Below are 10,956 nucleotides of genomic sequence, written 5' to 3'. Positions count from 1 at the left end.
ATCTGAGTGGATTGGTCCTGCTTTGAGCAGGGGGTTGGACTAGATACCTCCTGAGGTCCCTTCCAACCCTGATACTCTATGATCTATTCCCTCCTTGCAAGCCAAGACCCCACCCCATCCCCCCTAGTGCCCAAGCCAATGGGTCCCATCCCCAGCCTAGGGGTCGCCTGCTGTCATGCTTGGGCTTTCCCAGGAGACCCAGCCATGGGGTAGCCCCAATCTCTCCCCATCTCTGCTGGGGCCTCCACACCAGCCATGGGCGCCTAGAGCATCTCCTATGGCACCCACCCATGGGGGGCACCTCCCTCAGGGCTGCAGGTAGAGGAGCCCAGGCAAACCCCAACCAGGGGCAGAGCCCAAGGGGTGAGAATCTGCCCAGAGTCAGGCAGGGCTTAGCTCCACTTGTGGGACAGGGACAAATGCATGAGTCAGATGGATGCCCCCACTTTATTTCCATGGCCTCCTCCCACCCCATGGCACCCCCTAGGGGCCGGGTAAATAGAGCGTTTTCCTGCGGGGATCCAGCCGCCGCCGCACGGTGACCATGACAGGGATGGCTTCTTTTGCACGAGGCACTGTGGCAAACTGCAACGGAGAGGAGATGGGTTGGGGGGAGGGGACCCTGAGGGGCTGAGCCTGGGCACCCAGCTCCCCTCAGGACACCCAGCACCCCCATCTCATTGCACGTGGTTCCCCCAGTGCATTAAGCCCCTCATCCCTCCAATACACCCAGCCCCCCCAGAGTGGACCCTGCGGCCCCAGACATCCAGCTCCTCCAGTGCACCCAGTCCCAATGCACTCAGCCTCCCCCCTCCCTGCACACCCAGCTGCCCCATGCACCCAACCTCCAGGTCCTGATGTACCCCCACCCCCACTCACTGTGTAGGGGGGGCTCCAGGGCCCAGGGCCCGCTGCATTGAGGGCCCGCACGTGGATCCGGTACTGGGTTCCAGGGCTCAGGTTTTGCAGCCGCTCGGGCGCCTGGGCACAGAACCACTGGCTGCGGGTCCCGCTGGGCTCCTGCAGACGCAGCTCATAGAGAGACACCCAGTCGCTCCCATGGGGGGTGACCCACCACAGCTGGGGGCAGAGGGCAGAGATGAGAACCAGGCACAGAGACCCCGTAATCCCACCCCCCCCACCCCCAACTGGGCACAGACCACAGACTCCTGACTTCAGCCTCCCCCGACTGGTCATGGACCAGAGACTCCCAACCCAAGCTCCCTGACCAGGCATGGACCAGAGACCCCCAACCCTAACCCCCCCCCCCCCGACTGGGCACAGACCAGAGACCCCTTTAAAGCCAGGGCCCACCAAGCCCAGTGCTCCCTTTGAACCTGGGGATCCCAATCCCTGGAACCCCTTTGACCCCCCAGCACTCCTAATCCCAGCCCCCCCCACCTGCGCGGTGGCAGTGCCGGCGACATGCTGGCAGAGGACGGGCGCCCGTGGGGGCTCCATGCAGACGGGCGACTCGGCCCCGCTGTCAGAGGTGTCCCCGTCGCTGCCCTCTGGGCCCAGGGGGGCAGGAGGGGGGCACCGGCAGAGGCGGCTGCCCCGTGGCTTGGCCTCCCGGCGCCCCCCCAACTCCCGTCGGGCCAGCAGCTCCTCCAGGCTACAGTGCAGGCTGCTGGCCCCCACCGGGCCGGCCCCGGCCCCCCAGGCTCTGTCCCCCTGCGTGCTGGAGCTGGCGCTGTCTGTGTCCCAGGGCAGAGATGGGTCCTCGGTGGGATCCATGAGGCTGGGGGGAGCAGGGTCACAGTCAGGGCTCCCCCTTCTCATGGACTGAGGCTGCCCCCCCAGTGCCAGCTGTGACCCAAACCCCCTAGCCCCAGACCTCCCAGCTATGCCCCCAAATCCTGACCCCCAACACAACCCTAACTGTGACCCCCATATCCTGACCCCCACAACCCCACCCCAGCTTCCCCCTCCAATACCTCAGCCCCCCACCTCTGTCCCCCATCTGTGACCCCAAATCCTGAGCCCTCTGAACTCTCCACCAACCCCCTTCCCAAACCTAAGCCCCCATTGACCCCCAACCCTCCACCAACCTCAACTGTGACCCCAAATACACCTCAACCCCCAACCCCTGATGCCACCCCACACCTGCCCCGCTCCCCTGCTAGCCTGAGCCCTCCCTTTCAGCACCACCCTGACCCCAGTGACCCCTGAAGCCGAGCCAGGCCCTACCATCCCTCGTCCCTCAACCCCTCAAATCCCAAATCTGCCCCACCCACACCTGACTGGACTGAGCCCAACCCCCCTTCCAACCCGTAACCGTTCCCCAGGAAGGGAGCCTGGCCAGCCCAGCCCCCTCACCGCTGCAGAGGGGCAGTGAGTGTCAGCTACAATCGCAGCAGGGTGGGGTCTAGTGGGGCGCGGGGAGTTTCTGCAGCTGAGAGGCAGGGCCAAGCGGGTGGTGTTTCAGCCCCATTATGACCTGCATTGGTCTGGCCCCACTGTGACCTGCTGGGGTGACCCGTTGGGGGCCTCAGTTTACCCACCACTATGCCATGTCTATTCAGACAAGCTGTGGGGCAGGGAGTCTGGGCAGCACTTGGTTTGACAGGGCAGGGACCATCTCTTGCGGTGTGGCTGGCCAGCGCCTGGCACAACACCAGGGCTTCTCAAACTGGGGGTCGGGACCCCTCGGGGTCACGAGGTTATTATATGGGGGTGTCGTGAGCTGTCAGCCTCCACCCCAAACCCCGCTTTGCCTCCAGCATTTATAATAGTGTTCAATATATTTAAAAGTGTTTTTAATTTATAAGGGGTATCGCTAGGGTGACCAGATGTCCCAATTTTATAGGGACAGGCCCAATTTTTGGGTCTTTTTCTTATATAGGCTCCTATTACCCCTCACCCCCGTCTCGATTTTTCACATTTGCTGTCTGGTCACCCTAGGGGTCGCACTCAGAGGCTTGCTAGGTGAAAGAAATCACCAGTACAAACGTTTGAGAACAACTGCACAACGGGGCCCTGATCTCAGCTGGGGCAGGGCCTGTCTCTCGCTGTGTCTGGGCAGCGCCTGGCACGACGGGGCCCCGATCTCAGCTGGGGTCTCCCGGCACTGCCCTAACAGTAATAGCAGCAGTAACGACGGGTGCAGAGCAAATCTGTCAGTTGTGGCCCAAGTGTAACCAGCGCAGTGAGGCCTGCCTGAGTCTGCAGAAAGCCTCCCTCCCTCCCAGCCCAGACTTTCCCACAACCCCCTAGGGCTCCAGCCCTGTGACCTGTCCACAACTCAGGGAATAAACCCATTTGGTTTTCATTCCTGAGGGTCTAGCGCCCCCGCGTGGCCCTACGTGCTCCATTCCCTTGTTCCCAAAAGACTGTTTTGAACAGAAATGTTCCAGCTGACGCAGACCCTGGAGCCAAGTTTGCCTTAAATCACCTGCCTCTTGCCCCCCACCCTGCAATTAGGCAGAAAGTCGCCCCAGGGAAGACATCGCAGAAACAGCTCTGTCCCAAAGCTGCAGCCCCCCACATGATGCACCTCACTCCCGACCCGCAGCCCCCCCCATTTCAGACCAGGAACCTCAGCCCCCAAAGCTGCAGCCTCCCCCAGTGATACACCTCACTCCCGACCTGCAGCCCCCCCAGTCCCATTTCTGATGATGGTTGAGTGTGATGCTTTTTATGGCACTTTCTCATTGGGGCTCAGCGGTAAGGCCCTGGCCCCTTTCTCCCCAGAGAGCTGGGTTCAAATCCTGCTTCCATCCACTCTGAGCTTTGTTTTTCTGAATCGGTTTCCTCCCAGGCACCGCACACAAACCCTCCCATGGCGCAGCCCAGTGCAGGCTTCTCACTAAGGCCCGTCAGGGCCCAGGGCTGGGGAATTGCCAGGTAGCTGGTGATTGGACAGTAAATGAGGATGACAGGCCCCAGCCTGATTCCCTGCCCCCCGCCCCCCATGCCTAGATTGCCTCCTCTGCAGTGTAGACAGGACCAGCTCCTCCCGCTGCCGGGCCTGCCACCTTCCCTGTGCCCGGGGAACCAGCCAGTCCATGGAAGGGCAGAATCAGGGAAGGGAAAATGTGATGGAAGCGCTCAGAGAGATGAGAGGTGTGTCGGGGGATGGACAAATAGAGGGGACGGGGTGTATTATGGAGATGGATGGATACACAGACATGTGTGTACCGATATAGACAGATCGATAAGGGGTGTATTATGGATGAGATCTACCCTGACATCTGGTGGTACATTATGAGGAGTGGGCAAAGGAATTTTAGGAATGTGCATTTGCATTGGTAAACCCACTCCACTTAGCATAACACACGGCAGCATGGGATGGTTATTTTCACACTGTGGAATCCCCAATTTCTTTGTTATTGGGGCAGGAAGGAGAAAAAAGTGCTGTTACCTTAATTATGTGAATGAGGAACTATGAGACTGCTTTATGAGAGAAATGACTCAACCTACATTAAATAGTACTTGCTAGACAAGGGACATGGGTTCCAAAACCCAGTGAAGGGAGAGAGGCTGGGGACTGGTGTGTGTACCTGATGGTATGGGCCCCTTTTGAGGGCCTGGAACACCAATTGCACTTCCTCCTCTCTCCACTGTTAAGGAGCAGAGCTAATTTTGAATCCTTTAGGAGTCCATCTGGAGGCTGCTGACCTGAATTCATGTTGGGCCAAGGTGGTACTGGGGCTTGAGTTGAAACCACTAAGAGCTGAAATCACTAAAAGAGCTAAGCTTACTGAGCTGAGATCACTGAGTGGGGGAGCCTGAAGATTGATTGCTAAGCAGCTGGCAGAGCGGAGCAGTCTGCAGCATGTTGGCGCAGCCTGTGGAACAGTGAGCAGTGTGGAGCGGTTCGCGGGGACGGCTGATGCGGTTCACAGGTTGGCTGGAGGAGCGGCACAGCTAATGGAGTGGAGCCAGTCGTGGTGAAGGCTGCAGCAGAACTCTACGGAGAAGCGGGGCAGTCGGCCCTGGCCCACGTAAGGTGCCCCTTAACACCCTGTGTGTGCCCCCCCCATTTCCACCCAGGCTGGGGGGGGGGGTAAAACTCTGCAGATAAACTTTTGAACTCTGGGGTGGCACTGACCAGAGACAGAGACTCTTGGGTTGTTGGACTTTGGGGCGATTGGACTTAAGACCCTAAGGGGGAAAGGACAGTGCCAAATGTACTTGGAGGTGGGTTTTTTGCTTATGGTTTGTGTATAGTCCTGTTTGTGGTGTCTCTCCAACGTGATGCCGCATTGTTTCCCTCCTTTATTAAAAGGATTTTGCTACACTCGGACTCTGTGCTTGCGAGAGGGGAAGTATTGCCTCCTAGAGGTGCCCGGGCTGGGTGGTAGGTAATTGTCCCAGGTCACTGGGTGGGGGCTCGAGCCAGTTTTGCATTGTGTTATTGAAACGGAACCCCTGGATACTGAACCCGGCCCTTGTTGCTGCCAGCTCAGAGGGGCAGAAGGGTTACATTTTTGGGGGCTCGTCCGGGATCCCTGGGTCAGTACCCCTCGCAAGCACCTGTTGAGTGTTCCACTGTATTGGGAAACAATTGTCTTTATATTTTGAGGGAATTACTGTTTGTCTAATGGCTAATATGTCGGATTTGTTGGGCCCCAGTCCTGCAGCCCCTAGCTCAGGGGCAGCAGCCTCAGCCAATGATTGGGCACAAGCACTGGGGCATATATTGGAAAAGATTGTGTTGGCCTATGCTACGTCAAACTCTTGTCGTAAGTTAAGGTTATTTGCTGGGGAAGAGGAGTTTGAACCCTGGTTGGAGCATACCACTGAAATGCTGCGGGAGTGGGCCGTACCTGATGTAGAAAAGCGAAGATGTCTAATAGAGAGCCTTAGTGGCCCAGCATTAGATGTACTTCGCACCCTGAAGCTCATTGACCCTAAGGTCAGTGTGAAGGACTGCCTAGAGGCCCTTGATAATACCTTTGGGAGCGTAGAGAGCCCTGAAGACAGTTACTGTAAATTCCTTGATTCCCGACAGCAAAGGGGTGAGAAAACTTCAGCCTATATACAGGGGCTGGAGAGACTGCTTCAGAGAGCTGTTATGAGGGGAGCAGTGACTGCTGAGCAGATGGATCAGACCAGACTGGCTCAAGTTGTAAGAGGGACTCGGTATCAGAACCCGATCCTACTTCATCTCCGACTAAGAGAACGGCAGGATCATCCCCCAAGTTACTCCCAGCTGATAAAGGAGGTCAGGGAAGAGGAAGAAAGGCAGGCTGCCAGCGAGTGTTGGGAAGCCCAAACATTGGAACCAGCCAGCACAACGCCACTGCAAATGGCCAGTGTACTGATGGTGAGCACCACAGAGGAACTTGCCCAACAAATGCAGGTCCTGACGGAACGGATAGCTGAGCTGCAAAGCACCATTGACCGAGCTAAGATTTCCAGGAATAAGGAGCCTCAGACTGTGACAATGGAGAAGTCAGTATCTAGAGCCACTGTCCCATCCCGGCGAAGGGGGAAAGGACAATTCTTTTGCTATCGGTGTGGTCAGGATGGGCACAGTGCTGCTAACTGCCATAAGGAAGAGAACCCCTCCTTAGTGTATGAAAAGCTGAGGATCAGTTGGGAGAGATCCAGTAGCTGTCAGAAGGTCTGGGGATGGGGACCACCCAGGCTTACAGGATTTGAAGATTCCCCCAGAAGAGACCGTCCAGCTGGGATCCCTGCAGGACTGATAGGGCCTCGAGCAGAGGTCATGGTGAGGATTGAAGGGGTGGAGTGTAAAGCCGTGCTTGACACTGGATCTCAAGTGACTATTATATTTCAGTCATTCTACCAACAGATGCTTAGGCACCTGCCTATACAGCCACTGACTGGCATTGGTCTGTGTGGCCTCAGCATGGACGAATACCCCTACCAAGGGTATGTCATAGTGCACTTGGAATTCCCAGAGGAGGTTGCTGGGGTAACGGAAGAGGTAGACACAGCTGCCTTAATATGCCCTGACCCTAAAGGGACCTCTGATGTGTCTGTGCTGATAGGGACCAACTCCAGTCTCTTCAAGGTGCTCGCGAATTACTGCAGACGACGGGCTGGGGACCAGTACCTGAGTACCCTGTTGATCCATACGCTTTGTGCTGAAGCCTATAGGAAGATTGAGAGTGCTAAAAAGGAGACATCTGAGCTACCGACTGGGGCACTGAAGTACATGGGCACAACCCCCTTAGTAGTGCCCGCAAGGACAGAGCAAGAGGTGCTTGTCATGAGTACCAGGCTGAAAGGCAGTAAAGGGGCATTAGCAGTGATAGAGCAGCCAGTTGAAGGAGAGCTCCCGGAAGGAGTGCTGGTCCCCAGTGGAGTCATAACCCTACCTGCTGAAGCCCAGGAAAAAGTGACTATACTGATTGCTAATGAAACAAGTCGAGATGTTGTTGTGAAGCAAGGACAAAAGATAGCAGACCTCTTCGAGCCTGAATCAATTGTGAAACCCCAGTGCGAGACTCAAGTTCCGACAATAGACCCAGCAAAGTTTGACTTTGGAGATTCACCATTGTCGGAGGAGTGGAAAGATCGCCTGAGGAGGAAACTTTGTGAAAGACCCAAGGTGTTCTCACTGCATGAGTGGGATGTGGGATGCGCAAAAGGAGTAGAGCACAACATCAGACTACATGACTCCCGACCTTTCCGAGAGAGATCTAGGAGGCTTGCTCTCTCCGAGATGGAAGATGTGCAACAACATCTTCAAGAGCTGGCTGCAAATGGCATCATTACAGAGTCCCGCAGCTCATACGCCTCACCCATTGTGGTGGTCCGTAAAAAGAATGGGAAAATCAGGATGTGTATTGACTACCGCACCCTGAACCGCCGTACAGTGGTTGATCAGTACACAATGCCTCGAGTCCAAGATGCCTTAGACTGTTTGCTGGGAAGCCAGTGGTTCTCTGTGTTGGATCTGCAGAGTGGATACTACCAGATCCCTCTGGGTGAAGAAGATAAGGAGAAGACAGCCTTCATCTGCCCATTAGGGTTTTATCAGTTCGAACGCATGCCCCAAGGGATTTCTGGAGCACCTGCCACATTTCAACGTCTTATGGAGAAAGTTGTGGGAGACATGAATTTACTGCAAGTGTTAGTTTATTTGGATGACCTGATTGTGTTTGGAAGAACTTTGGAAGAGCATGAAGAAAGACTTCTTAAAGTGCTTGATAGGTTGGAGGATTATGGTTTGAAGCTTTCAATTGACAAATGCCAGTTCTGCAGGACCTCGGTGAAGTATGTGGGCCACATCGTGTCCCAAGAGGGTGTGAGTACTGATCCTGATAAAATAGAAGCACTCACTACAAGGCCACATCCAAGCAACTACAGAGAACTCAAGACTTTCCTTGGGTTTAGTGGCTACTACCGCAGATTCGTGAAAAACTATGCTACAATTGTAAAACCCCTCAATGATCTTACCAGGGGATATCAGTCCAGCAAGAACAAATCTAAGACCAGGAATAAAAGGCCTTCCGTGCAGAGACACTATGGCCCCTTCGAACCCTTTGGGCCACGGTGGAATGAGAGATGTGAGAGGGCTTTTCGAGAAATCATTACTTGCCTAACTCATGCCCCTGTCCTAGTCTTTGCTGACCCAAGCAAGCCATTTATCCTGCATACAGATGCCAGTTTGGAGGGTCTGGGAGCAGTACTGTACCAGGAGGTGGAAGGCATGCATAAACCTGTAGCCTTTGCCAGCCGAGGACTATCTGATAGTGAAACACGCTATCCCACCCACAAGCTGGAGTTCTTGGCCTTGAAATGGGCCATCACTGAGAAATTTCGAAACTACTTGTATGGTGCTCAGTTCCAGGTGTGGACAGACAACAATCCACTGACTTATGTGTTAACAAGTGCTAAACTGGATGCTACAGGGCAAAGATGGGTGGCCGCTTTGGCTAGCTATGACTTCAGCATTCAATACCGATCAGGGAGAAGCAATGTAGATGCAGATGCATTGTCGAGGCGTCCACAAGCACCAGGAGTTTCTGTGATACCCACGGATGGAGTGAGAGCTATTTGCAGTGTGAGTCGCCGAGAGCCGGAGGCCCATGAGAGCCTTCATGGATGCGTTGCTGAAGCTTTGGGCCTGCCCCCTGAATGCGTGCCTTCTGCTTCAGTGAACTATATTGCTTTGGACCAATCTCCTTTGCCCGTGCTCAATGCGGCTGACTGGCAGGAAGCCCAGCTGCAAGATATTGACATTCGTGATACGCTACTTGCCAAAAGGGAGGGGCGAGGCTCAGCTGCGGTTGTCCCACCTACCCCAGAGGGCAAACTACTATTGAGAGAATGGACCAAGCTAAAACTGATTCAGGGAGTGCTACACCGCGTGACCACAGACCCTCTACAAAAGCAACGGAACCAACTAGTGCTGCCAAAAGAGTACAGAGCCCTGGCCATGAGGGCCCTGCCCGATGACTTTGGACATTTAGGGATGGAGAGGACCCTGGAACTTATCCGAAGTAGGTTCTATTGGCCCCGGATGGCTGAAGATGTTCGCAGAAATGTGAGACCTGCGCTCGATGTGTTCAAAGGAAAACTCTGCCCACGAGGGCTGCATATCTGAAGAACATTACCAGCAACAAACCTCTGGAGCTGGTTTGCATTGATTTCTTGTCTTTAGAAGTGGACAAGAGGAATATTGGGAACATTCTGGTCGTGACCGACCATTATACGCGATATGCGCAGGCATACCCCACACATGATCAGAGGGCCACCACTGTCGCTCGGGTACTTTGGGAAAAATATTTCTCAGTTTATGGATTCCCAGCCCGGATACACTCGGATCAGGGCCGAGACTTTGAGAGTCACCTTCTGAAGGAGGTGCTGAGGATAGCAGGAATTAAAAAGTCGAGGACAACGCCTTATCACCCGCAGGGTGACCCTGAGCCAGAGAGGTTCAACCGAACCCTGTTAGATATGTTAGGGACTTTGCGGCCAGAGCAGAAGGCAACCTGGAGCCAACATGTTGCATTTCTGGTGCACGCCTACAACGCCACCAAGAACGATGCTACGGGAGTCACCCCATATCTCTTGATGTTTGGGCGAGAACCAAGATTACCCATAGACCTGTGCTTTGGTGTATCAGAGGATGGCGATAGCTATGAAACCCATCAGCAATATGTATCCCGACTACGAGACAAGCTGCGGGATGCTTATCACTTAGCTACATCTGCAGCTCAGAAGAATGCAGTTCGTAACAAACATCGATATGATGCTAGAGTACGTCTGCAAGAGCTCCAGCCAGGGGACAGAGTCCTGCTGCGAAATTTGGGTATTGCTGGCAAACACAAGATAGCTGACAGATGGAAGGCAATACCTTACTTGGTGATGGAAAAGCTAGGAGACCTGCTGGTCTACAAGATCAAACCTGAAGAGGGTCCAGGGCAGACAAAGACCGTGCATAGAAACCTTTTGCTCCCGGTGGGGGAATTGGTAGGCAGCCCTTATGAGATGGGCCACAACAGGGCAATTGGGCAGAATGCAGGTGCTGTACCAAAGCCACCTTCCAACGTGGACAGCCGGCCTCCTGCAGCTAACCTACCCCTACTCAGCACATCTGAGAGTGAGTCTGAGGAGGAAGACACAACCATGGTGTATCCTAGGATGAAGACAAGATTGCAGTCTCGATCAGCTGAATCAAAAGAGACTACCTCCTCTTCCACCCTAAACCCTATGGCAGAAGTATTTAGGCCCATTCCTGACACTCCTGAGCCACTGGTGGAACCCCCGTGTAATGACTTACACAAATTATTGGACAGTGGCGACATACAGATGGAAGATGTCCCAAGCACCTTCGATCCTCCACTGTTAGAACTAGAAATGCAGGGGCCTATGCCAGTATCCGAGGGGAACTCACAGGAAATCTCCCCATCCGTCACTCAAGAGGATGTCCCCCCTACCATAACAACAGAGATTCTCCATAGGCGAGACAGGGTAATAAGACCAGTGAAACGGCTAACTTACGATGCACCTGGCGTTATTAGTGAGGAGCCA

The 10,956-nt window shown here is 54.7% G+C and overlaps 1 protein-coding gene across 3 annotated transcripts; it reads right to left on the bottom strand.

Annotated features, from left to right (window-relative positions):
- Positions 1-467: 467 nt before the first annotated feature.
- Positions 468-2,431, bottom strand: FNDC8 (fibronectin type III domain containing 8). 3 transcript variants are annotated; one of them, XM_044990741.1, is made up of 4 exons: positions 2,320-2,431; positions 1,402-1,741; positions 880-1,080; positions 468-585 (listed from the first exon to the last, which is right to left on the bottom strand). In XM_044990741.1, exons 2-4 carry the CDS (start codon positions 1,735-1,737, stop codon positions 484-486), a joined length of 639 nt encoding a protein of 212 aa, XP_044846676.1. In that variant the 5' UTR covers positions 1,738-1,741; positions 2,320-2,431; the 3' UTR covers positions 468-483. The 3 variants fall into 3 exon arrangements, with proteins under 3 accessions (XP_044846676.1, XP_044846677.1, XP_044846675.1); XM_044990742.1 differs by having other exon boundaries at positions 2,240-2,407; XM_044990740.1 differs by having other exon boundaries at positions 2,272-2,406.
- Between the last annotated feature and the right edge of the window lie 8,525 nt (positions 2,432-10,956).

Source organism: Mauremys mutica, chromosome 17 (genome assembly GCF_020497125.1).
Source record: "Mauremys mutica isolate MM-2020 ecotype Southern chromosome 17, ASM2049712v1, whole genome shotgun sequence".
Taxonomy (NCBI): Eukaryota; Metazoa; Chordata; order Testudines; family Geoemydidae; genus Mauremys; species Mauremys mutica.
The sequence above is the reverse complement of the archived record's forward strand: the minus strand, read 5'-3'. Positions and strand labels throughout refer to the sequence as shown.